General features: G+C 42.3%; 2 protein-coding genes across 5 annotated transcripts; both read right to left on the minus strand.

The window, feature by feature from the left end:
* Positions 1 to 603: 603 nt before the first annotated feature.
* On the minus strand, positions 604 to 8,266 carry LOC123401633 (pentatricopeptide repeat-containing protein At4g04790, mitochondrial-like). Of its 2 annotated transcripts, none has more exons than XM_045095470.1 (16): positions 8,030 to 8,266; positions 7,889 to 7,951; positions 7,122 to 7,772; positions 6,805 to 6,984; positions 6,539 to 6,603; positions 5,582 to 5,689; positions 4,587 to 4,700; positions 4,064 to 4,159; positions 3,881 to 3,979; positions 3,355 to 3,474; positions 2,966 to 3,070; positions 2,603 to 2,767; positions 2,359 to 2,486; positions 2,172 to 2,241; positions 1,225 to 1,439; positions 604 to 1,045 (listed from the first exon to the last, which is right to left on the minus strand). In XM_045095470.1, the coding sequence occupies exons 1-16, from the start codon at positions 8,232 to 8,234 to the stop codon at positions 865 to 867; spliced, it is 2,565 nt and encodes an 854-aa protein (XP_044951405.1). In that variant the 5' UTR covers positions 8,235 to 8,266; the 3' UTR covers positions 604 to 864. The 2 variants fall into 2 exon arrangements, with proteins under 2 accessions (XP_044951405.1, XP_044951404.1); XM_045095469.1 differs by having other exon boundaries at positions 3,809 to 3,979.
* A 4,270-nt stretch (positions 8,267 to 12,536) lies between these two features.
* LOC123401634 (cyclin-K-like) lies at positions 12,537 to 20,173 on the minus strand. Of its 3 annotated transcripts, none has more exons than XM_045095473.1 (6): positions 19,826 to 20,173; positions 18,814 to 18,891; positions 15,794 to 15,928; positions 15,517 to 15,692; positions 15,280 to 15,431; positions 12,537 to 15,161 (listed from the first exon to the last, which is right to left on the minus strand). In XM_045095473.1, exons 2-6 carry the CDS (start codon positions 18,856 to 18,858, stop codon positions 13,054 to 13,056), a joined length of 2,616 nt encoding a protein of 871 aa, XP_044951408.1. In that variant the 5' UTR covers positions 18,859 to 18,891; positions 19,826 to 20,173; the 3' UTR covers positions 12,537 to 13,053. The 3 variants fall into 3 exon arrangements, with proteins under 3 accessions (XP_044951408.1, XP_044951407.1, XP_044951409.1); XM_045095472.1 differs by lacking the exons at positions 18,814 to 18,891; positions 19,826 to 20,173 and adding exons at positions 16,952 to 17,033; positions 17,209 to 17,402; XM_045095474.1 differs by lacking the exons at positions 18,814 to 18,891; positions 19,826 to 20,173 and adding an exon at positions 16,140 to 16,402.
* Positions 20,174 to 26,321: the final 6,148 nt, after the last annotated feature.

Genomic DNA, 26,321 nt, shown 5'->3' on the forward strand with positions numbered 1-26,321 from the left:
TTTTGATTTCAAGTTTATCCAAAATGTATATGCACGTTTTCGAAATCAGAAGATGCATGTGTCCTCTTGCACTTGCATAGAATGAAATCGGCAAATAATTAACCCTTCGTAATCCTACAGGAGGGCCCCTGCCAGCAGGTAAGAAGGCAAATGAAAACCAGAGTTCAAACAGTGATGTACACAGCTTTTATGCTTTTAAACCTTATATGTTATCCCTACGAATGTACAGTACGTTTGATGATATCGGTAAATTGACGACACGGTGACCTCTCTGCCTTTCACTCCTAACTGTGCATGTTCCACCCAGCTCCCTACTCCCCAAATCCAAACCGATCATCAAATCTTTTCCTCTGGTTGGTGAGGCTGTGGGGGCAGTGATTGTTTCACTGTGAACAACCTCTTTGTTGTGGTCACACGTTGGCCATTAAGACAAGTGGGGCACACAGTGCAGGAGTGGTGGTAAGTGGTCACAGCAAAGGGGCTCAAAAATGTGGCAGTGGTCTCATGATCTTTTGGCAATGGCTCCCAGTGAGGATTGCCAGTTTCAGGGTAGAAACTGTAGCTCCTCCAAGTGGTGCAGGTAATTCTGCGTGCCAGACGATAGGACATGCTCAGAAAAGTCTATTATGTGGGTGGCCAGTCTTTTGTCTGTTTGGCCTTTTAACCCAGTCTCATGAAGTTTCTCTAAATGTAAATGTAATGATCCGTGTTTCTACCAGGTTCGTTAGTGACCAGCCAAATGATTAGAAGAAACGGTAGACGGTTTTACCAGTAAAAGAATGATAGTGGATAATGAAGGGAGCAATTGGGGCTCCATTGCTTCCAGTATTTCATTGTAACGGAAGTGGCAGAGTGATGCATCCCTTATACCTCTTGTTTTCCTGAACTGGGCTTAATGGCAGCAGAACGTTTACCGCGCTTGCTGTTATATGTGTTTTTGCAAGAATCTAGTATGCAGCGCACATGAAGATCGTCCTTGGGTATTGTTTTGTACACCTTCTTAGCTGCCAACCTCTGGCCAGACGAAAGAAGAGCCTGGTACATCCTGCATACAAAAATGTCATGTTTGAAATGGATATCCCATGAGAAGAAATCGGACAAGGTGTCAAAGCGAGCACACTGATCATGATGTCGCATTGCTTAAATGGAGCTTGCACAGCTCCCCAAGGAAAATCAAGCCACCATTCTAAAGTATAATGAATTCTCCCAGGTAAAGAAACCAACCTCAAGGAAGACAGCACGTTGTGTGGAAGGCCAGAGGATTCATACTCCTCCCAGATCTGCTGGGCACGTTGTGAATCCTTTGCCTTTACACACGCGCTGAGAAGAAAATCAAGGCTTGTCCGAGAAACATGAAGACCAAGCTCTTTGACAGCACGGAGAAGCACCATTCCAATATCCAAATTTACAGGCTCCATTTCCCATATTTGGCAGAAGGCCTTCAGATCAGTTCATACAAGTAAACAAAAGGTAAAGTTACAACGAGAGATAAATCTCAAAAGGTTTTGGTTCATGAAGAAAAAGGTTTTTTAAACGAATACAACCTTTATTCACACGCATTTCTACCAGCAACAAATACAATTAAGCAATTTAAGAGATAATAAAATCAAGGTTTGGTTATTCAAAATGTCACCCTAGTTACTCTGAAATGGATCTCTGAACTAAGCAGCAGAAAATAAACAAGTGAGATGACATCAAACATTAACCCCTACAGGAGAAAAAAAAACATAACCCAATAGGAAAAAGTGAGTATATAACATAAAAATCAAACACATATCCGGCAACACAACATAAACTGAACATAACAAAAGGTTGCATTTTCAACAGATAGAGAACAAAAGATATGCAATGGAAAAACATAGCTCAACACTGCTCAACCAAATAAAACCAATCTACTATTGAATACGATCCCTAGTACAAATGTAATAGGTTAAACAAGGTAGAAAAGTTGCAAAGCAATTAACAACTATTGCATCTGGAAGCCGTAATCTACGGATATATCCCCTAGATCAACTACTGTCATGCAAAAACTCTTCAGTAAATTAAAGATGGTGTGTACAATTCCAAAAGAGGTCACTTCAATTATAAGATGAAATATAAAACACTTTTGATCAAACTAAGGGAAATCAGAAGATCATCAGGTGTCCCTTTAAGAAAGTTCGGAAAAATACCTGATCAACAATCATGTACGTACTCATTTCATTTGTCTCCTTCAGTTGCTTAAGTAAATCAACAGCGGCACTGGCAAATGTATCAAATAAATAGTAAGTGAATTTATTTTTGGGAGATAATGAGTGGGAAGTTAACTAAATAGCAGTAGAAATTCAGTTGCCTAAATAGGAGCATCAATTAGCATACTCGGAGTGATTGTGCTGAACACAGTATTGAAGCACTCTGCCGCACCCATCAAACCACATGCCTGGCTCGCTCACCTCCTCCAGAAGTTGATACAGTCTATCTAGCTGGTCTTCTGCTTGAGTATGCTCCTGCAGAAGCAAATACGATACTATAAGCAATGAAAATTAAGAACAAATGAGAATGGAAGCATGCAGGCACCACTCATCTTAAGTTTTGGGAGGGAAGGTTTCACAGATTTACTTACAATCAGGGCTATTGCGGCCTTTGGTTCAAGGTAGCCTCCGGATTGCTTGATTTCGTCAAACAATTCAAGTCCATCTGATAGCTTCCCATTCGATGCAAGCGCTCCTACAAGTGCGCTTCTTACTTCACTGAGACACTTAGGTGGTATTTCCTTATCCAGGGCAACCTAATGAAACAAGAATGGTTGTAAACACATCGAACAAAATGTTTTCCTTAGTTGCTTACATTAGAATTTAGCAGTAATAACCAACAACATATCTAAGTAAGAAGAGTTGCAGTGTATCATGTGCGAGAAGAATTGGAACGTGAAGGACTGAAGGTGCAGAAAAATGGGTGGAAATTCTAATCAGCGATCATGATTTACCTGTTTGGCCATGTCAAAATTCCCAAGTCTTGAATATGCATTAATTAGTGCCATATATGCATGCTTGGTCATTTGAACTCCATCTCGCCTTAGTTCATCGAGGTACTGTCAACAATTCAATAGCCAGCAGTTATGTCAGCGGGAACCATGAATACCAATGGATTTGTAACATCAAAACTTGAAAGAACATTATAGGTCATAGAGCAGGATCCGAACGCTGTGTAATGAGAAATTTATCGATGTGGTATATATGTAGGTGATGTCACCAGGAACGAATGGGTAATCAAAGGCGGTGGTAATTGACAGTACGCGCATGGAGCAGTAGAACTTCCATTTTAACCAGTATACAGGAACAGTGCCAACAGCAAATGATCAGGTACATGACAAACCTTTGATATTTTCTCTTCACAATCACAGTTTGAGATCAAATAACTGAATGTTTCAGAGTCTGGTTTTACTCCAGCAATCCGCATTTGCGACATGACCATTTGTGCTCTATTGTGATTTTTCTGCAGAACAATATACCAAGTTACAAGTTATGGGGAAAATGTTGTGAAGGCATAAACATGTTGAAATGGAGAGTGCACATTATACACTACAGAATGTCATGTTACGTTAGTAGACTTTGCAACTTTATGCATCTTTGTGTACTGAACACCAATGTGTACGAAATGATGTACTTGAGTGGTGGTTTTGCTATACAGTCTCATATGTGTTATGTATTCTATTTGTACTAGCTAAGCAGGTCGAAGAAGTATGATGACGATAATCGACAGTGGGTCACTGTCAGTGTAAGGCATGTGAGATAAACAAAATGAAGGAATGGCAAACAGGAATTTTTACCTCTCTAAAATATCCAGACATAAAAACATCATTGAGGTAAACAAAATGAAGGACTGGCAAACAGGAATTCACCTCTCTAAAATATCCTGCCATAATAACATTATACAGGCTTACGGTGGATGTCTCTCCAGATTCTTCTGCATCTGTGAGTATAGTGTAAGCACCTTCAAACTGGAAGGAGAAAATATCAATGAACAACAGTGTCATACTATCACTGATGTCTAAGAATAGCAGGTGACCCCCATCCTGACTTACATCTTTCATTTTTACACATAAACTTATCATGCTCCTGAAAGTTTCGGGTTTCAATTTCAACTTGTAGAGACTCATCAGATTATATAAGGGACGAGCCTGCAAAATAAGCACCGATGTCACTTGAGAATAACTAAATAATGGTTAAAATAGATAATGCTACCAGTCGGGCAGACACTCAGTCAGACTACCAACAGTTGTTCATCCATGGTTGAACAATGTTCCTAATAATCAATTTATGCTCAACATCTTGAACGAATGTGGCAGAACAGTTGATTAAGAGCACTAGCTAGTCATCCTACAACAATGGTAAGGGAGGCAACCGTACGTTAATAGGTGCACTGTGTTTATACTAGAAAATTGTTGGTGTATATGCTTGTTATTACAGGTATATGCAGTCATGTACAACAGAGCAGTGCACTTAAAAATGGTAAATTTCATATAACCTATAAGACATACCCTAATAATTAATTTAAACACAAGGAATACACTCCAGCATGCCACACCTACACATTTAACGACTTACCATGTGGAGCTCGTAGCCTTGCTCACAGGCATGTATTATTGGATTAAGCAATTCAATCGGCACACTGGGATTGGATTTACAAAGGCACTCAGCCACATCAAGAGCTAAGCTGGTCTGCAAACAAAACATGCAAACAACTCAGTTACAAAGATTGCCTTGACAAATCCAGAATAACAAAATCTAATTGCTCAGCACTAAGACTAAAATGTTTCCATAAGCATAGCATAATGCGATATCAAGTGGCACAAGTAGTAAAGTGTCAATGTTGCTTAGTGCATGCATCAATTATACAACACTTCATGCTACTTAAGAAAATGTTTTCTGAAGTCGACGGAAGCACCAAACATTGCCTAAGGAGACAGTGGCACAAACTTAAATAGATCAACATGCTTATATCTACCCTAAATATAAACGTTGAAATAGACACCGACTCTTTCTATCTAATAAAAATGGGTATTTATATCTAAGTCGGCCAAGATATTCTTATGCCTAAGTCGATGGTGCTAGTGGTGTGATAAAATATTTTCCCTCATCTAGCGTGAATCTTAATGTAAAGTGATCCGATGCCTCATTACAGTCTACTTAGACATAAGAAAAAACACAAACGACTTTTAACAAGACCAAGTAAAAACTGTTATTTCTAGTACCACAGATTTGCTGATACATCACCGAGCCGGTCAGACGGCCGCATGATGCTAGCCTAATTTGGTTTGGTATCCAAATCAAGCATATACGGAGCAATTGAGATTGTTGATTGATGAGATTGGCTAGGAAATCACCACACGCAGTACGGGTCGGATTGCTCTCTGGCCATACAGATCGACTTGCTTCGGATTTACAGATGTAGTTTGAATCTCAGCCGTCATAATTTATATCATCAATATAATTAACAGGGTGGATTATTTAGGCTATGTGGACAAGCATGGTGGCTGGTTTGCCTCTCTTTTAACAATATAACAGATTTATAATAGAGCAGCGAGTGATTTGGCCAATACCTTCGATGAGCTGCAGCAAAAAGAGATGATCCTGTCATATGCATCCGCAGAAGGTGTTATCTTAAACTTCTCTCGCCATTTATTAAACGCTGATATAACATCTTCAGCCTTCATGAAAATAAATTACCAACAGATGTTATATCAATGATGCTTAGCTGCAATGGCTTTGTTAACATGATAAGTAGCTGCATTTGCTCAGGTAGTAATGTTTTCCTACTTATATTAAGAAAATGGGGCAGCAAAAGGAATTTTGCAATAAGTCCTAATGCGGTAACTGATAACCAATCATTTCCCAAAAAATGATAACCAGTCATGACCGACATGGTATATAGATAAAAGGTAAATAAACATGTGATTGCTTCCATGATATCAAACACCATGTTAATAACGAGGATCGTTAAATAAATATGGTTCTGATAGGGATGCCAGTTGCCCAGTTGAAAATTGATTCTTCTTTCCTACTAAAAATAAGTTTAGTTGACTGGTCTTTTGAATTACACATAAATATATATACTGCTAAGAGTAATTACACCCGATGCTCTGCACTTCTGCAGGCACATAACGTGCATCGTGGAAATACAGCCCACTCCACTACATATAACTAAAAAGGAATTTCTATTTTGCCACTCCGAAGAATAGCATTTGGGTTTTTCGCTACTCATGTTATTTTGGGCAGTGAATCCCTAATAAAAAAGGTAGCACCAATACCATATGTGCTTTCTTGAGTTACAAAGTTATGATTTTATAGTAAATTAGTGATTATTGTAATGTCGTAAGTTGCATAAGTATTATGTACATATATTGCAGGGGGGGTGTTTTATTTAGTAATTGTTGCAATGTCATAAGTTGCAGAAGTATTGTGTAAATATATTTAGCACAAGATTGAAGAACACTAGACAAACAGTCCATTGTATATAAGAAGCTATATGTATTACCAGCAGTTACCATAAAACTCACCTCTAAACTCGGAATATTTGCAGCATAGTCAAAAATTAAGGATGAAACTTTTACATCGGAGTATTCTGAAACAGAAAATAAACAAAATTAGCAGATAAGAGGTGAACGTAGTGCAGAAACAGAAACTAGAAATTGCACTGTATCCTTCAACTATCAAGAAAATATTACGATGCAAAGATTTTTCAATAAAATTAGTTGAATGTTCATCTTATAGCCATCAAAATACTTTGATTAGATTTTGGCAAAATGTGCATACAGTTTATCACCTTTTGATGTCATCTTCTGAAGAAGTTTCTCAGCATGGGTCTCCAGTTCGAGCCTACCCATATACTTGAATATACTGGATACGTACTTCGACCCTAAAACTTTTGTTGGGTCAAGTAATTTCAAGAACGTGACAAAATCCATCTTTCTGTTGCTTTCAGCAAAGGCCAGCATATAGCATTCTGTAAAACAATGCATTGATTAAGGTACTATAGGGGGTATGGTATGTAAGTTTACAAACTGTGCAAGATGAAACAACTCTGTCTCATTATGATGAATACCCAAATAGAAGGTTTTGACTGTGATTTTGGGCCATTACCTGCTATGCAATAATCAGCTTCCTCACTGCAGTCTTCAACAGAGCGACAAAGTTCTCGAATGCTTTCTTCATCTTGAGCTCGAATCAAAAGCAACATCTCGTAATAAGGTATCCTGGAGCAGGACCGTGGATTCGCATCCCTAAAAAATGCGCTGAACATCTCAAATTCCTCCAACATCTCCACATCCATCAGGTACAAGAGAAATGGCCCGTAACTGTCTTCCTCGATCTGAAACCCCCTATCTTTCATCATCTCGAAAAGCCGATATGCCCGAAAAATATGTTCCACTGCTGAGTCAATTTCCCCGCAGGCCCTTGCCTTTTCCAAGCAAACCCTAGCCAATGCATTGAACTCCTTGGGACCGGTATCCCTCCCCAGCCTCCCGAAGAACTCGAGCGCAGACTCCATGCCAAGCTTGTCGGCGCACATCCGCATCAGCCTCGTGAAGCGGCGGCTTTCCGTGTTCTTGAAGATGTAGCGCTTCTTCTTCTCCCTCGCCACCTCCTTCCGCAAGTGCATCATCGCGTTACTCGGTTGCGACCCTGCAAACCACTCCATGTCCAGTATCTTGTTGCCGATGGCGTCGACATTGTCTTCGGACTCCTCCGGCAGCGCCTCCGTGACCCCCGACTCTTCCGCTTCATCAGGACCTGAACATTAATAATCAGATAAATCTCAGTTGCAGATACAGTTCCACAGCTAGTGAAAGAGCTGCATTTGGGTTTTCGGTGTGGTGACAGTTGAAGCAGAGACTGCATAAGAATACCGTTCAATACGGACAGGATCTCCTTGGTGAAATCACGGGAGTTGTCCTCCTCCTCCTCCCCATCTGAGCAAGAGAAGGGAGACGAGTGAGTGGGGAGCAAATGGCGAGCGAGGATGGGGTCAGGGGTGTGGAGTCGGTTACCGTTGGCGACGGCGTGGGGGAGGGAGGAGGGAAATATGGTCTTCTTGGAAGCGGCGGCCTGCTTGAGTCGGAGGAGGGAGGCGGGGGAGACCGCGGTGGCCGGGGAAACGGCGGCGCCGCGGCTGGTGGAGGGGCGCTTCCGGGTTGCGAGCTCGGGCGCGGCGGCGGCCACCTTCTTGGTCGTCTCCAGGAGGCGCTTCCACATCGGTGGCGCGTGGCCGAGGGCGGCGGGCGGAGCAGCCGCCGCCAGTAGGTCGCGGCGCGGCGGAGGCGCGCCGGCGCGACGAGCGTGTTCGTGCGAACCAGGCGGCTTTTCCGCGGGTCGGTGTTGCGGTTGGGCTGGGCCCAAACCCACCTTAAACACACCACGGAATAATAGGGCCCGAGTCCTCTCAAGTCTCAAGAGAAAAAAGAATGAGCTCCTCGAAAAGAAAGTGGAAAACAGAGTCTGTGTACGGTTTTCTTTTTCTTCAAAAAGGATCTGGATTTATCAGAAAACTTTACCAGAAATACAAAGCATCCCAGATAAAAAATTCATCAAGGTACATAGACCGTCGAACGACCACTACCGTAACCAGAACGAGTCGACGGCGTGTTGTTATTGTGGCTCCTTTATTGGAGTTGGCTTGACCTCGTCGATGACACCTCAGAAGCCCCCGTGCACCTGTCCCTAAGAACGAGGGCCCCCGAGCCGTGGTCATAACCGTTAAACCCTTGAGTAAATATAAAGCATCTGACATCAAATCTTGCCATCGCACATTCACGACAAGAAACCCTAACCTTGTTGCCTTAAGGAGATGCAAGAATCTAGTTCGTCCGTCCCATAATATAAAAGTGTTTATACACTACATTAGTATTAGAAATGCTCTTATATTATGAGACGGTGGGAGTACCTCGGAGCTCAGTTGACTATGTCTTACAAACGAAATTGAGGGTCAAAGTCTCAAAGGCAAACACGAAGAAGAAGTGTCGTCATCCGTGACGGAGCTAAATTTGGCATCTTGGATAGGGGGTCCGAAACTAATGATCATCAGACGATGGTAACAATGACACGAGGTTTGACCCAGGTTCAGGCTTTCCAAAAAGATAAAATCCTATGTCATGCTTATGTTTTATTGATTTTGGTTCGAGTACATAGTACAATCGATCTGCCCTGAGATTGTCGTGTGTCGTCTACGTGCCTTACCCCTCATCATATATAGAAAACTGAGGTTCTAGAGTAACATCCTAGTCGGTTAAGAACATGTTGTAGACTACTTATAGTATCTCAGAGTATACATCAAGTCTTAGGGAATATTTCTTTCACATGCCATGGACCACCTTGATGGGGTCCACTGGTGAACCGACATGGGGTCCTCGGCCCCACCCACCAGGGGTGGAAGACGACATGATGAACCCCTCCCCTCCCCCCCCCCCCCATCCAGGACGCCGTCAATATGTTTGAGTGTCGCGTCTTTGAGGACTAAAAAACCCGACATAAACTACTAGCCGGAGCGTAGGCACCGAGGATTTTCCTCTTCACCAGTGACTGTCGGAGCGGCAGCCGTAGATGGAGGTGAATTTATAGGATCGTTGGTAAAGCTTGGAGCGGATGACTTTGCCTTAGGAAGGAAAGGAAACGCTTGGCATGGTAGTAACTATTCGATTAATTTGGACCAATTTATGTTTGAATGTTTATGCTTAGAAAAATTGAATTAAATCTTTAAAAAATATAGGAAGCAATGTTTGGTCCCTTATATTCGACGCGACACGCACGATAATGGAGGAGGAAACCTATCCTATGCACAGGGGGTTTAGTGAACCTAGTGTCTGTAGTCTCTTCATGGGTGTACTCTCATTTAGAAGATTTTAAAAAAATCAGAAATAAATTTAGTAGGCGGGCGCGACACTTCCCCCCTTGATATAAAATTCAAATCAAACATTAAGCACATTTTGTGAAAACGAAAAAATATACCCCTCCCCTTAAAATTTTCTAGCTAACCTAATTGAAGAATAAAATCTTAACCAAAGTAGGTGCACCACAAGGAAAAGTCCTATTCTACTCTCGAGCTCAAATGCTCCTTCATGAATAATAAAATTTAAAAAATAGTAAAATATTTCAAAATATTCTGAATTTTTTTGTGGCAAACTTTAGCAAATGTTCTACATGCTTATCAAAATTCAGCACGAAATAGCATTCCTGAAAGTCGCAGCGAAAAAACAAAATCAACAGTCCAAAATGTATCCAAAACTAGCATTTTTGGAGCAGCGATTTTGCTTTTTCGACACGACTTCCACAAATGCTATTTAGAGCTGAAATTTTTTAATCACACGAAACTTTTGTCAAAGTTTACCATAAAAAAATCAGATTTTTTTCAATGTTTTTTTTTGGTTTTACTGTTCACGAAAGAGCATATGAGCTTGGGAGCAAAAACTCCATGTCCCACCACAAGTATCTAAGTCCATGTTTGTAACCACAATAGATTATGATAATCTGGATTATGAAGATAGATTATATAATCTGGTTTATAAAAAAAAATTAGATGGGCATGTTTGAAGGCCGGATTGTATAAACTGTAATTCAGGTTTTACATTGCATAATGACCTGTCCGTCCTCTGATTTTTTTTTTAAAGAGGAGTGTGGCGGTGGCAGAAATGTAATTATCTTCAACTTTATAAGGGTAATTGGTCTTTACAATCCATATTTTGATTTTAGCTAGAGTAGAGTAGATTGTGAGTTTTTAATAATCTGTCCATCTAGTTTTTATAATCTACATCATAATTTGTCCTGTTTAGAGGTAGAAAGATTATAAAAACTGAATTATATAATCTAAGTGGTTCCGAATATAACCTAATTTGGTCTTGGTGGAGGAGGAGATGAACACTTTATACCCAGCGTACCGTGGGGGTAGAAATCAAACACGCACCCTTGCAGGAGACACGCTAGCGCCCTGTGCGCCGGCCCATTCAGGTTTCCTCCACAACGGTTTTCGGAAGGTCAGAACCGGTTTTTCTTCTTCTTTGTTACTTTCCTTTTTTGCGGACATTTGTTGTTCATCAAATTCAAAAATGTTCATCAATTTCATAAAAAAATCGTAAAATTCAAAATTTGTTCATTGAATTCACAATTTATCCGGGAAATACATTTTTTCAAACAAAATTAGAAAAAGTCGTCGAATTCCAAAATTGTTCATCGAATTCAAAAAATTATCATCAATTTCATAAAGTCTTCATCAATTCAAAACTTGCCCGTTGACTAGAAAAAAAGTTGAATTCAAAATTTGTTCATCAAAATTTAGAAAATGTTAAATATATATTCACTAAAATTGATATTATTTAAAATTTGTTTATAAAATTAAAAAAATCATGAATATTTAAGAAAAATTGAGCATTTTTTAAAATTCATAACTTTTTGAATTCCCAAATATATTTTAAAAATTCAGGGTTCATGAACATCTTTTTGAAGTTAAAAAAGAACAGAAAAAATAGAACAGAAAACAAGGAAATCAAGCTCGGCCTGCATGCATACGGGTCGGGCCAAAAGTGGGTGTGTGTGGGGTAGGGGTGCGCATTTCAGTGACGCATGTCACACAAGGCACAACGTGCAAAATAGGAGGTCCCGAAAAGGATGGGTAGGGGAGGAGAGGGGGATGATGGTGACAAACTACGAGATGGTGACATAACAATGATCAAAGTTGTAATAAGTTTAACTTCTATGGAGGCGTAATAGGAAGGTCATGCATGACGGAGGGAGGGCAAGCCGAAGTTTGTAAAGTCAAACATCATCAAATTTGACCAGAACTTATATTAAGAATATACCTTCTTCGTTCCAAAATAAATGTATTAAGCTTAGTATAACTTTATACTATAGCTATTACAAAGCTGAAACAACTATTTTGAAACAAAGAGAGTATGTAATAGCCAATACCAAATAAATACATATGAAAATATATATTTCATGGTAGATAGGATTTGAATTGGTATTGTGAATGTCTACTTTTGTCTATAAACTTGATCAAACTTCAATAAGAAGTTTTATTTAAGGCGAAACTAATATGAGAAATAAAAAAAGAAACCAAGGGACTACATGTTGACATGATCTTCTTGAAGACCGAATTCAACATGTATATTTACATGAGCTTAAAAAAGACTTTGATGGAATATAAATAGCTATGAAAAAAGTATTGATTCGACATATGTACATTGTTCTTGGTGGTAACGTGGCAATAAAATACACAGATGGTCTACAGGGGATAAATTCAAACTGGGATATTATTGTTACAGGCACACTATAGTTTGCGCATACCATATAGTGTGCAGACAAAACACAAGGAAAAACTGAGAACAGACGAACATAACTCTTAACAAGGTATATATATATATATATATATATATACATATATATAAGTCATGTTTGTACAGACAAAATTGTTTTCCTAAGCTAAATTAGACAAGGTATATATATATATATATATATACATATATATAAGTCATGTTTGTACAGACAAAATTGTTTTCCTAGGCTAAATTAGACAAACGAATGAATGCCTTCGCATATATATTACATCAGATTTACACTGCAATCTCTGCTACCACCTCTATCCCTTCTCGGTTTCCCCTAAGGTTAAATTAGACGAACAGATTTTGCCTCCATGAACAACATCAAATTTACAGAACAACATTGGATTACATCTCTCAGTTTCCTAGGCTTTTAAATTAGACAACAGACTTTTCAAGACTACATCAATCTACACAGCATCTTTTCAAGACTACATCAATCTACACAGCATCCACCACGGTTTCCATCTCTATTTCCTTCTTGGTGCTAACAATCAAGCGCCTTCGAGCGTACAAAACTTGGCAGCAAACATTCTGCCGCAACTTGCTTTCATCTCTATTCCTCCCTGGTGCTCACAATCGCGGTTCACATGGCATCCATAACTTAATCACTGTTCATTTTCCACAATAACACAACATCTCTAGTTCTCTACAGGCAAACCATTGTCTTTAATAGCAGTACCAATGGGTCTTTACAGAACGGTAACTTAAACATCGATCTTCTGTTTCTCCCAGGATGATGGGGCGACAATCAAACTTCTAAGCTGCGGCCTCCTCGAAGCATCTCCAGCACATCTATCAGCCGGAGCTGGAGGCTCTCTAGCAGCCTCCTGGATCCTTCTCTTCTGTCCGACCAAGTTTGGGACCCTTGTCATATTTACATCTTTAGGTCCGCTGCCGACATGGTGACCATGATTGGCGTTTAAAGCTGCCTGGAAAGATGGCTTCTCCAGCCTACCATCTTTGGCAGTTCTACTGCTATGATCCACATGCATTCGCAGTGGCTTGCTATCTTCATTCCTTGAAGGATCTGTATGCCTCGGAACAGAGTCTGGGGTGCTTATTGTTTGTTGTTTCCTCACCAGAGCACTAGCAGGAGCAGGAGCTGGAGCTGTACTGGGCCTTTTTTCGCCACCGACTGAAGGGCGAGTATGCCTCGGAACAGAGTCTGGGGTGCTTATTGTTTGTTGTTTCCTCACCGGAGCACTAGCAGGAGCAGGAGCAGAAGCTGGAGCTGGAGCTGTACTGGGCCTTCTTTCGCCACCAACTGAAGGGCGAGTATGCCTCGGAACAGAGTCTTGGGCCCTTATTATCTGGGATTTCTTCACCGGGGTTCTAGCTCGAACTGGAGATCCAGTGGGCCTCACTACTACAACTGAAGGGCGTGCATGCCTCACAACAGAGTCTGGGCTACTTATTATCTTCTGTTTCTTCACCAAGGTTCTAACTTGAGCTGGAGATCTAGTGCGCTTCACTCCTCCAACTGAAGGGTGTGCTTGCCTCAGAACAGAGTCTGGAGTGCTAATTGCCTGCTGTTTCTTCATCGGGTTTGGAGTTATAGTTGGAGCTGAAGTGGGTCCATTTAGGACTCCCCTTGGAGAGAAGGCATGCGAAACAGGGCCATCTGGGGTGCTTATTTTCTGCTGTTTCTTCACCAGAGTTGGAGTCGGAGTTACAATTGGAACTGTGGTGTTTCTCAGGTCTCTCCTTGAGTATCTATACTTCAGAACAGGCTTCGGGAAGCTTATAATCTGCTGTTTCCCCACCGGAGCAGGCTTCAGGGAGTTTACTGTCTGCTGTTTCTCCACTGGAGCAGGCTTCGGGGAGCTTGCTGTCTGCTGTTTCTCCACCAGAGCAGGCTTCGGGAAGCTTATAATCAGCTGTTTCTCCGCCGGAGCAGGCTTCGGGGAGTTTACTGACTGCTGTTTCTCCACCGGAGCAGGCTTCGGGGAGTTTACTGACTGCTGCTTCTCCACCGGAGCAGGCTTCGAAGAGCTTGTTGGCAGCTGTTTCTCCACCGGAGCAGGCTTCGAGGAGCTTGTTGGCAGCTGTTTCTCCGCCAGAGCAGGCTTCTGGAAGCTTACTGTCTGCTCTTTCTCCACCAAAGCAGGCTTCAGGAAGCTTACTGTCTGCTGGTTCTCCACCGGAGCAGGCTTAAGGAAGCTTACTGCCTGCTGTTTCTCCACAGGAGCTGGCTTCAGGGAGTTTACTGACTGCTGTTTCTCCAACGGAGCAGGCTTCAGGGAGCTTGCTGACAGCTGTTTCTCCGCCAGAGCAGGCTTCGGGGAGCTTACTGTCTGCTCTTTCTCCACCAAAGCAGGCTCCAGGAAGCTTACTGTCTGCTGTTTCTCCACAGGAGCTGGCTTCAGGGAGTTTACTGACTGCTGTTTTTCCAACGGAGCAGGCTTCAGGGAGCTTGCTGTCAGCTGTTTCTCCGCCAGAGCAGGCTTCGGGGAGCTTACTGTCTGCTCTTTCTCCACCAAAGCAGGCTTCAGGAAGCTTACTGTCTGCTGGTTCTCCACTGGAGCAGGCTTCAGGAAGCTTACTGTCTGCTGCTTCTCCACGGGAGCTGGCTTCAGGGATGTCTGCTGTTCCTCCACCGGAGCAGGCTTCGGGAAGCTTACTGTCTGATGTTCCTCCACCAGAGCAGGCCTCAGGAAGCTTACTGTCTGCTGTTTCTCCTTCGGAGCAGGCCTCGGGAAGCTTACTGTCAGCTGTTTCTCCACCGGAGCAGGAGCTGGAATGGGCTGGATAGCAGGACCCGCCGGGTGTGGGTTTCTTTTCACAAAGATCACTCTCATTTGCTGGATAGCAGCTGCAATATAACTAACCATCAGATGTGAAGGAACATTGATGATACTGAAAGGTAAATGATTGTCTTGATGGATGCAGAAGAAAACTAACTCAACAAATTCATCATAGAAGCACGGTACCTTGCAATTGCTTTGGAGCAACATCGAATTGATGCCACCATAGTTTTCCATTTTCAGAAGGAAGTTTAACATCATGAAACTTGGCGGCAAGGAAGAGAGATCCAGCAGCTATGTAGTGTGGTTTAAATTGTACTACCAATGTAGTCCGAATCCTGTAAAGTTGGATGACCAGGTCAGGAATAACAAGGTTGCCAAATTGTGAAGAAACATATGACAGGGTAACCCCAGATAACTTACGTATCATTTATAAGATTTATCGCAGCTTGTTTCACTTCCTTCTGGGAGATCTCCAGATTCTTGAGAGCGAGCTTTAGTGGCTCATACGGATGCTGTATATTGAAATCAAACCTAATGGTTGAAAGCAATAGTGCCTCCCCCGTTAAAATTAGGTCCTTCCGCTTCTCAAGGACCTCCTATTTTAAATTCAGAGAAGTTGAGCAATATAGACCATAAACATCACAAAAAACAGGACAGCTGCCAGCAATAGTAGTACAAAGCAAGAAGTTCACGGTACCTTCTGCTTGATTCTGCGAGCAGCATCAGGTTGTCTCTTAAACATTGTTTCATGTGCCACAATAACGGCACGTTCTAGTTGGCAAGGAGTGTCTTCAATCTTGGAAGCAAGAAAGATGCAAGCAGTTGCAACAGTCTGGAAGGACGGAAGAGTTAGTAGCTAACCTTTTAAATGGCAAGTGCATAATTACAAAATGGCATGAAGTTGTGTTGCTGCATTATACATAGGCCACCCGGCTGTGAACAAAATTCCTTTTTCAGGAAGACAACGCACAGCAACAAGAAGAACAGGACTTGAAATTACTGGGAGGAAAGTAAATAGCAGCGGAAAAAAACATAGTACTTACTGTCTAGGGTATTTATTAGTACATGCCTCTTCAAGTTCGATAAAGTTGCTCCAATAGAACCAGAACCACACCTTTCGTCCGTGCAATTTTAGGTGCTCCCGATAAAATTACATAAAGCTATAGTACCTCACTTCCAGACCCCTTACTTAAAGGACTCAGTGCAAAACATTTCAACTCTACCTTCCATCCAAAACCCATGTTACAGTTTTGTCTGTCATGACCAGGCTAGGTGTGCTGAAAACGGACAGACACATTACACAACCCTCGACTACCCCAAAATGTCCACTAAATAGAAAAGGACAACATTTTCAGAATCCTACACAAGCAAGAGAAACCGTTAGTTTGGACACGGAGTTGCTACGCGGGTAAGAGAAACATTTCAAAATCCTACACGGGTACAAGAAACATTTAAAAATCCTACACGGGTGCGGGAAACATTTCAAAATCCTACACAGGTAAGAGGAACCGTTAGTTTGGACACGGTTGCTACGCAGCTAAGAGAAACAGCCAGTCCAGACACAGCAAGCGAAAATGTAGAGAAACCGTTAGTTTGGACAAAGTTGCTACACAAGTAAGAGCAGTCAGTCCAGACACAGTGCTACACATAAGAGAAAATGTTAGTTCGGACACAGTGACAATAAACATGGCAAGTGTTGACATTATACCCCCCAGGAGCATGGAACAATTGCTCAATTTGCGCGCACAGATCGGACACACACAGCGCGCGCCGAAACTGGTTAGTGAGCGACGAAATTAAAGGTGGTGTATGCTTAAACAATTTGCCATTGTTTGGTCCCGTGAACAGGGGGTACCTGCCATTCGTTCCTGGCGAGGGACTGGTGGAGGTAGAAGCGGTGGCAGAGCACGATCCCCGTCGCGATTGTGATCTGGGGCCTGCATTGGCAGAAACAGCAGCAGCAGCGTCAAAAGAGTGCGGATTTTCGTCAGGGGCGGGCCCGGCCCGGGAGCCGAGCAGACGGATTCGCGAAACCTAGGGCACGGATCGGGCGGCCCCGAGCGGAATCCGCCCGCGGGCCGGATGAAACGGGGGAGGAGGGTGGGTGCTTACATCCCGAGCCTGCGGCCGACGTCGCGGATGAAGCTGCAGTAGGTGGACCGGAGCTCGGCCTCCCTGTCGGCGCGCATGCCGTCCCGCCTGGACAGCGACCGCTCGATCTCGTCCTTGCTGAGGTACCACGACCGCCGCCGCTCGCCCCCCTCCGCCATGGACGGCCCCCCGCCCGCCGCCCGCCGCCCGCGGGGCCGGGGGGTGGACTCGGGGCGGCGACTTCGGGCTGGATGGGTGGGTGGGTGGATGGCGGCGCGGGGCAAGGGAGGGGTTTGGTCCGGGTCGGGGCAGGGTGGGGGTGGGGGATCGGGGAGGAGGTAAAAGGAAACGGAACGCGAGGGCGTGGCGCTGGCGCGGGCACGTTTCCGTCGCGGCCAAGGCGATGTTGTTGCGTGGGGCGTTGCCGGTGAACCGCGCGGCTCACTTTTTTGAGTCGGTTCCGCGTCGGAGCCTCTTCTGGCCCTTGGTTCGATCAGACCGCGATCGCGCGTCAGCCGTTGGTTCTGGCCCTGGGGGTTTGGTTGGGGGTCGGGGTTTAAAACGTGGGAGCGGTGCGACGGACGGACGGAGGGGCCTGTCCGGAGACGGCGGGCTCGATATAGATGGGAACATGAGACGCGATCGGCCGACGCCGTTTTCCTTCCGCTTGGAGGAGGAGAAGAAGAAATTTCCTCTTTTAGCCCTGATAACAACAACAACAACAACAACAAAAAACAGTCCACCATTTCCTCTTTCAAAAGAAATCCAGCCCTCGCTCATCCAAAAGAAAAAAGATCAGAAAACACGTGCTTTTTTTTCTACTAAGCAACGAGAGGGAATCGTGTGATCCTGCTAGAGAAATTCGAGTCACGCGGTTTTCTTTAGCGGGGTCGTGCAATTCTTCTTGCCGTTCAGTAGGTCTCGTGTTTGATGAGTTTTCTTTTGGAGAAGTGGTGACCTGGTTTTTTTAGAGGGAAGGAATGGTGAACGGTTTCTCGATCGGAAGAAAATCATAATCGACCGTCGCATCTCATGTTCCAATCTATATCCAGCCCGCGGTCGCCGAGGTATGTGCCCCGTCCATTTATCCCCTCTCCTTCAACGTTTGAGACCTCCAACCCACAGAACCACAACCACCGTCTGACGTGCCTCGTGATTGATTGCGAAGAGACAGAGACTGTGATGCGGGACCAACTCAAAAGCTCGCGGCTCTCTAGGTATGCCCCCCGCATCATGGGCTTGTCTGCAATGAAACCCGCCCATGCGAACCGTGCTACTGCCTCCCGTTCCGCTTCTTCCTTACCTCCTCGATCTGCACAACCTCAACCCTCGAACCAATGGTTGATGTGCCTTGTGATTGATTACGAAGCGACATACACGAATTTCATCTCGATCAACGCTTTACCCCCCCCCCCCGGGTTTATGGAAAAGAGGGCAGGGTGGGTGATGGTATCGCGACCTTGGTTGTGTGGCCAATTGAGGGCACATGTGATATTTGTGCTGAGGAAGGTCCATATTTGGGTAGATATATGGTTCATCCTTGCCATATATGGACCTTGCTCACTGGTGAATCTCCCCTATGGACATGTGTGTTGCTTTAATTCCCTATAAACACGGGGTACCTACCACTTGTTCCTGGCGTGGGACTGGCAGAGGTAGAAGCATTGGCATAACATCATTCCGAGAGTGATTGTGATCTGGATCCTGCAACAAGAACAACATGAAAAGATTACAAATTTTGTCATGACACGCTCGAAACTGAGAAAATGCAATTTACTCCCTCAAATTCGTGAAGTCTAGAGCACGAATGAGGCTACTCCGAGCGAAATTGGTGTAGAGGAGAAGAGGCGCGTACTGCGTGAACCCGAGGCCGACGTCGTGGATGAATCTACAATATTTATCCAAGGTTGGGCCTCCTTGGCAACACCCATGCCGTTCCGCCTAGACGATGATTGGCTAATAAGAGACATACCTGGATTTTCCTAACCTCTATATGGGCCATGTCTTCTTTTTAGTCGATCATTGTCTGATGCATGGGGCAAGGGTCTCATGTTCGCCTATGCCCCCCCCCCCCGAGCTTATGGAAAAGAGGGGAGGGGAGGGGAGATGGTGTCATCACCTTGACTGTGTGGTCGATTGAGGGCATGTATGAGATTCAGTGGTGAGGAAGGTCCAATTTGGTAGGTATACGTCTCATGTTTGCCAGATCCATGCCTTACTAATTAGTGAGTCTCCACTATGGCCATCAAATCAAGGAAATAGTGTGGAGGTGGTGTGCCTCCCTGACTGCATGCCCGATAGATGACATGGATAAGGTTCGGCGATGAGGAAGGTCAATACCGGGGTATGCCAGATGCAGACCTTCATCACCGGAGAATCTCCCCTATGGTCAGATCAAGGAAATAATGGGGAGGTGGTGTCGCCGCCTTGATTGTGCGGCTAATTGAGGACATGACTCAGATTTGTTTGTGAGGAAGTTCGGCCAGATGCATCATTCTTGATAGATCTAGACCTTGCTCACCGGTGAATCTCCAATATGGCCATCAAATCTGGGGAAAATAGGGAGGTGGTGTCGCCGCCTTGACTGTGTGGCCGATTGATGACATGATTGAAAATCAATGGTGAGGAAGGTTCATACCAGGTAGGGATATAGCTCATCCTCGCCATATTTGGACCTTGCTCACTAACGAACCACCCTTATGGCCATTAGATCTTGTAAACAGCAGGGAGGTGGTGTTGTCGCCTTGGTTGTGTGGTCGATTGATGGCATGGCTGAGATTCAATGGCGAGGAAGGTCCATGTATGGGCGTGGCTCATCCTTGCTAGATCTGGACCTTACTCACCGATGAATCTCCCCTATGCCATCAGATCTGGGGGAAAGGGGGAAGGTAGTGGGCTTGGACATGGGTGGCTCCCTTCCTGGGTGATGTGTCTGGTATGACAATGGCATTTCGTATTGTGAGGAGGAGGGAGTTTGTGATAAAAAGGTTTGGTGAAGATCCAATGAGGACGAGGCGGCGGCGTGTGTGCAAAGTTGGGGATGCTAGGTTTTCTGTATGGTGGTAAGTGACGTTTGAAGGAATTTATAGGGAGTCCTAAGCAATGTGAGCCGTTGGATCTACCTGGCCATTCGAGAAGAACTATAACTATTGGGGTGTTAAATGATAATTGTATTTTTTTTTCCTTATGTATCATGCAGGAACATGTCGTGAGTGCCATAGGTCTTCCCATGACATTTCTCAAAGAGTATCGTATACGTGTATGCCTACCTTTTTCTTTGACAAAGATAACTCAAGTGGCTTACAAGTCTCCCAATTCACTGTAATTTTACTATATCCCGGTCCACCATTTATTTTTAGATGGAGCAGGCTCTTTTTAAGCCACTTCTCTTTTTTCTACTAGGGAGAAAAGAAAGTGTTACGATGTAGGACACGTGTAAGTGGGATAGCAACAAATAGGTTGAATAGGCAACTACCACTTTTTCAGATTTTCTTAACAAATTAGGTTTGACAACAAAAAGGATGTCTAGATATGCAGCTAGTTGATCAACCTATATGATGCTAGCAACAACAAGATAATAAGCAAGCATATAATACAACACTAGTAAGCTTGCACAAAGTAAAGGTAATAGATAACCACAAGTGGAACCGGCGGCAAGATTGTTGATGTAGATCGTCGTCACACTCCTTGCCCCAACGGCACTCCGGCGCAACCGGGTGAGAGGGGGGAGAGCCCTTCTCCTTCTTATTCTTCCTTGGCCTCCCTCCTAGATGGGAGGAGAGTTCCCCCTATGTTCCATGGCCTCCATGGCGGCGGAGGGGATCTCTCCCTGTGTTATCTTCTGTTTCGCGTTCTTGTTTTCTGGCCCTTCTCCGTTTCTTAAATTCCCTGAGATCCGTAACTCCGACCGGGCTGAAATTTTGAGGGGATTTTTATCCATAAATTAGCTTTATTGCATCTGAATAAGAGCCCCAACCGACTTATGAGGTGGCCACTAGGCACCACCCCGTGCCAGGGGGTATTGGTCACACCCTGGTACCTAGTGGAGGTCGTGGGCCTGTGTTTGCGTTAATTCCACCTCCTAAAAATCAAATATATTCCAAAATAATTCTCCGTAATTTTTTTTATCGCGTTAGGACTTTGTTTGATATGGATATTCTGCGAAACAAAAAACATGCAACAAACAAGAACTGTCACTTGGCATTGGATCAATATGTTAGTCCAATAAATCATATAAAATGTTGCCAAAAATATGTGAAAGTTATATAATATTGACATGGAACAATCAAAAATTATAGATACGACAAAGACGTATCAGCATCCCCAAGCATAATTCTTGCTCGTCCTCAAGTAGGTAAATGACAAAAAAGATAATTTTTGATGTGGAATGGTACCTAGCATAATCTTGATCATATATCTAATCATGGAATGGTACCTAGCATACAAGTGATTCAATGCAATAGTGTATCATTTGACAAAAAGACATCCATACTCAGGTTTACTAGCAAACAATCATGTCCTTTCAAAATAACAATGCTAAATAAAGCTATCCTTAGAAAATCATATAGCTTGTCATGCTTGGTCTTTCTAGCATAAGGTATAAATCATGAGCACCCCGGTGTCAAATCAAGCAATTGGATCGTACTTTTTAACGCGCTTCAGCATTTTATTACTCACTCAATACATGAGTGTGAACCATGTATATAACATAAAGGTGGAATAGAATATGATGGTAGGTTTCAAAGGGGTAAAAGTGAAAAAAAAGTCTCGCATCAACTCGACGTATCAACGGGCTATGGAGATCAATAGATATCAATGCAAGGAGTAGGGATTGCCATGCAACGGATGCAGTAAGAGCTATAAGTGTGTGAAATATCAATATGAAAACTAAGTGGGTGTGCATCAAACTCTATAATGAAAATTTTCCACTAGTATATGAAAGTGAAAACATAGGAGACTCTTCATATGAAAAACATGGTGCTACTTTGAAGCACAGGTGTGGAATTAGCATGCCCCTTCTCTCTTTTCTCCCATTTTTCCCTTTTTTATCTTCTTTTTCTCTTTCCTTTTCTTTCCTTTCTTTCTTTCTCTTTTTTTCCTCATTGTGGTGGGCTCATTTGGCCTCCTCCATTTTTCATTTTTTGTCCGGAGTCTCATCCTGACTTGTGGGGGAATCATAGTCTCCATCATCCTTTCCTCACTGGGACAATGCTCTAATAATGAACAATGATCATCACACTTCTATTTACTTACAACTCAATATTATAACTCGATACCTAGAACAAAGTATGACTCTATATGAATGCCTCTGACAGTGTACCAGGATGTGCAACGATCTAGCATAGCACGGACATAAAAAAATGTACAAGCCATGAAAATATCATGCTAGCTATCTTACGATCATGCAAAGAAATATGACAATGAATGCTCAAGTCATCTAAACGAAAGCGGTGGAAGTTGCATGGCAATATATCTTGGAATGGCTATGGAAATGCCATAATAGGTAGGTATGGTGGCTGTTTTGAGGAAAATATAATAAGGCTTATGTGTGATAGAGCGTATCATATCACGGGATTTGGATGCACCTGCAAAGTTTGCACCGACTCTCGAGGTGAGAAAGGGCAATGCAAGGTACCTTAGAGACTAGCAAATTGCGAAAAGGTAAGAGTGTGTATATCCATGGATTCACATTAGTCATAAAGAACTCACATACTTATTGCAATATTTTATTAGCTCTCTCGAAGCAAAGCACTACTCGCATGCCACTAGGGAGAAGGTTGGGAGGAGTTAACCATCACGCCGCTCCGATTATAACAGCACAAAGGATTTCAATCAAGGATAAATTATGCTCAAACTTCATCGCATAACCAGAGACTATATGTGCATGCTTCGGGAATCACAATCATTAACATCAATATTCTTACTGGTCCTCAATCATCAACTAGTTCACCCACATATTACTATCTTAATGTCGAAAAACTATTGCAAGGAATCAAACATATCATACTCAGTGATCTATAAGTTTTATGTAGGATTTTATGACTAACCATGCAAATGAAAAATTCCCTTTGACTCTCTAAATAGATATAAGTGAAGCATGAGAGTTTAATTCTTTCTACAAAAGACCATGCAATAATAAATATAAGTGAAGCATAAGAGCATTCTACAAACAACGGTTTTCTATATGTAGAGAAACATGCAATCCAAGCTTCAAATGATATAAGTGAAGCACATGAAGCATTCTATAAAGCCATACTCAAAAGATATAAGTGAAGTGCAATGAGCATTCTATAAATCAACCATGAACTATTTCATACCATCATGATGCATAAAAGAAAAGTGAAAACTAAACACAAAAGACGCTCCAAGATTTACGCATATCACGTGAACGAAACAAACACAAAAACATATTGATACTTGTTGAAGAAAGATGGGATGTCTTCCGGGGCATCCCCAAGCTTAGACACTTGAGTCTCCTTGGATATTTACTTGGGGTGCCTTGGGCATCCCCAAGTTTGAACTCTTGCCTCTCCTCCATCTCCTCATATCGAGACCTCCTCGAACTTCGAATATTTCATCCACACAAAACTTAACAGAAACTCATGAGATCCGTTAGTATAATAATGCAAATTACTATCTTAAGTACTGTTGCAAACCCATTAACATTTGATTTTTGAATTATAGCTACTGTAATATAACTTTTCCATGGCTTATACCACCGACACAATCGATATTTTCATCAAAACAAGCAAAACAATGCATTAAAAACAGAATCTGACAAAAACAGGATAGTCTGTAGTAATCTGAACATTGATCGTACTTCTGTAACTTAAAAAATTCTGAAAAATTAGGACGAAATAAAAAATTTGCATAGCGTTACTGTGTAACAATTGTAGAAACTTTCGATGTTCCAGTAAAAAATGTAGATTCGCACACTACAACCAAAGTTTTTTGTTTTTGCACCACACATACCAACAAGCAATCTAATCATCCTAAGGCAAATCTTGGAACATTATTTTTATAATACAATGGTATTTATACAAGGGGGTAATTATTTTTGTTGAAAAGTTTTTGTAATCAAGATTCACAATGTTTCCATGGGCATGAACAAAGTTCAAGGCTAGCCCTCTTTAATTAGCAATGATTTGTAAATTAGTAGTTAGCACAAAGCAACATATATCATGCAATGAAAAAGTCTAACTCTCTTCCTATGCATTGCATGTCATAAAGAACAATTCATGCACATCAAGTAAAGGCCAATACATAGCATAAAGAGTTGCTTGCAATTTTATTGTGTTTGAAACATAAAGAGGTGGAGTGTCGCGACCCGACTCAAAACGAGTCAAGCCTCTGTGTATCTGTGCCATCCCTGGATCAGTATGCTGGCACACATAGTACATCAATGTATATATCAAAGTGCAATCACATGTAAATAACGTAAAACTGATATATACCTCAAAATCTCAGCGGAAACAGTCAAGGGAGTGGAGTCCCAAAAAACACCAACGGCAAGTTGAGTGCAGACCGTAACCCTGAATCGTACTCTTACTCGTCGAAGAAAGTATCTGAAACATAAGATGTTGCAGCCGTGTAGGTCAGCATATTGAATATGCCGTCAAGTCACAAAAGGGAGGGGTAAAAATATCATCTATACTATATGCATATATGGCAGGTGGGCTGTAGTTTAAGTTTTGCGTAAAGCAAATTTTCCTACAACAAGAGAGGGCTAAAGCAAAATATTACTACATTGTTGGTTGTTAATGAGATGGTTCCACCAACCATTTCTCATACCCAAGTTTTAAATATTACCCACATCAATAATAAATGGTGTTGAGAATTCCTGATAGTTTCAGTTCCTTTGGCTCAAGTTGTCCATGACCGTGGACACGGCTAATCGATTAGGTTTGAGTACTCTGCAGAGTTTTGCACACGTTCCCCACAAGATTTGATCGCCTCCGTTGGAGTCCTCGCACTTTAGGATTCTTGAGAACTAGATGTTCAAAACACGGTCTTTCAACGGGTTCCTCTAAGCCTCTGACGGTGCCCATCCAATCCTACCGTTCTTCTACATCTCGTAGCACCGCTTGTCCAGAGTCACCACGTTGTGCAACCAAGCCAGAGCCCATAATGACTTGTGGTTGTGCAGGTAAGCCTTGGGTCTTGAAGTATCCATCCATCTCTTCGTGCCTGGGTGAAGCTTTCCGCAAGATGTCATGGCGCTTCTCCATGCATCCCGGGTCCTCCGCTGGTTTATCCCAGGGAGCCCATCAAAATCGTCCTTCACCCACACGTATAATTCGTTCTGAGGTCTTGCAGGTCTTGGAGTCTTCAAGTCTTGATTATTAAGTTCTCACAACAATCATGATAAACACTCAACCAAACCCCGTCTACTAGGAGCATAGCAAAATAACGCCCCGGCTAAAGTAACAAGGTGATGGGTGCCTATCACATGATACTACATCAGGATCCAAATTTCCAAGTACCTACTTTGCATGCAATTGGGTGAAGGAGGTAGAACTACAATGCATATAAAATCATAGGTAAAAATATGATCAACGTGACTTGCCTGGTAAGGTTGATGGAGAAGAATATCGCTCTCAAGAAATAACTTGATAGAACTATTCGTCACTCTCCGATGATATCTATATAATCAAACATAGTATTCATATAAGCAATCCTACTAGCAATCATCCTAGAAATCAATATAACAAACAACAAATTAAATTTATCCAATAAATTAAATCAAACGAGAATCCAAAAGAAACTTCAAAGAAAACTTTGGAGCCTTCTACTATAACAATCACTAAGTAGTTTTTGTTCTAACGAAACTTAACAACAAAATAAAACACTAAAATAGTAAAAATAACAGAAAACAAAATAGAAAATAACTAAGATAACAGAAGTAAAATTTACAAAACAATATTATTTTATAAGTATTTTCAAAATAGGAAATCAAACTAGCAATGAAATCAATTCGAAAGTTAGTATAGAACTAGAATTGATTCCATGCAAACAAATAAGAATAAATAAAATAAAATTTTGTTGTTGTTGAAAAGTTACTGGTAAATATCAGAAAACAAAATATAACTTGTCACAATTACAAAAAAACAAATTAAGAACAATTAATACAAAAG

This window comes from Hordeum vulgare, chromosome 6H (assembly GCF_904849725.1).
Source record: "Hordeum vulgare subsp. vulgare chromosome 6H, MorexV3_pseudomolecules_assembly, whole genome shotgun sequence".
NCBI lineage: Eukaryota > Viridiplantae > Streptophyta > Magnoliopsida > Poales > Poaceae > Hordeum > Hordeum vulgare.

Bases quoted from the DNA above. Each gene is read 5' to 3' on its own strand.
- LOC123401633 (XM_045095469.1), bottom strand. From the start codon at position 8,234: ATGTGGAAGCGCCTCCTGGAGACGACCAAGAAGGTGGCCGCCGCCGCG. The intron at 3,071-3,354 runs GTTTGTCATGTA...AATTGTTGACAG, and splicing joins GTGAAGAGAAAATATCAAAG to TACCTCGATGAACTAAGGCG. The intron at 2,487-2,602 runs GTAAGTAAATCT...TTGCTTCTGCAG, and splicing joins AGGCCGCAATAGCCCTGATT to GAGCATACTCAAGCAGAAGA.
- LOC123401634 (XM_045095472.1), bottom strand. From the start codon at position 17,366: ATGGCGGAGGGGGGCGAGCGGCGGCGGTCGTGGTACCTCAGCAAGGAC. The intron at 17,034-17,208 runs GTAAGCACCCAC...CTGCCAATGCAG, and splicing joins GTCGGCCGCAGGCTCGGGAT to GCCCCAGATCACAATCGCGA. The intron at 15,162-15,279 runs GTACCGTGCTTC...GTTATATTGCAG, and splicing joins TGCTCCAAAGCAATTGCAAG to CTGCTATCCAGCAAATGAGA.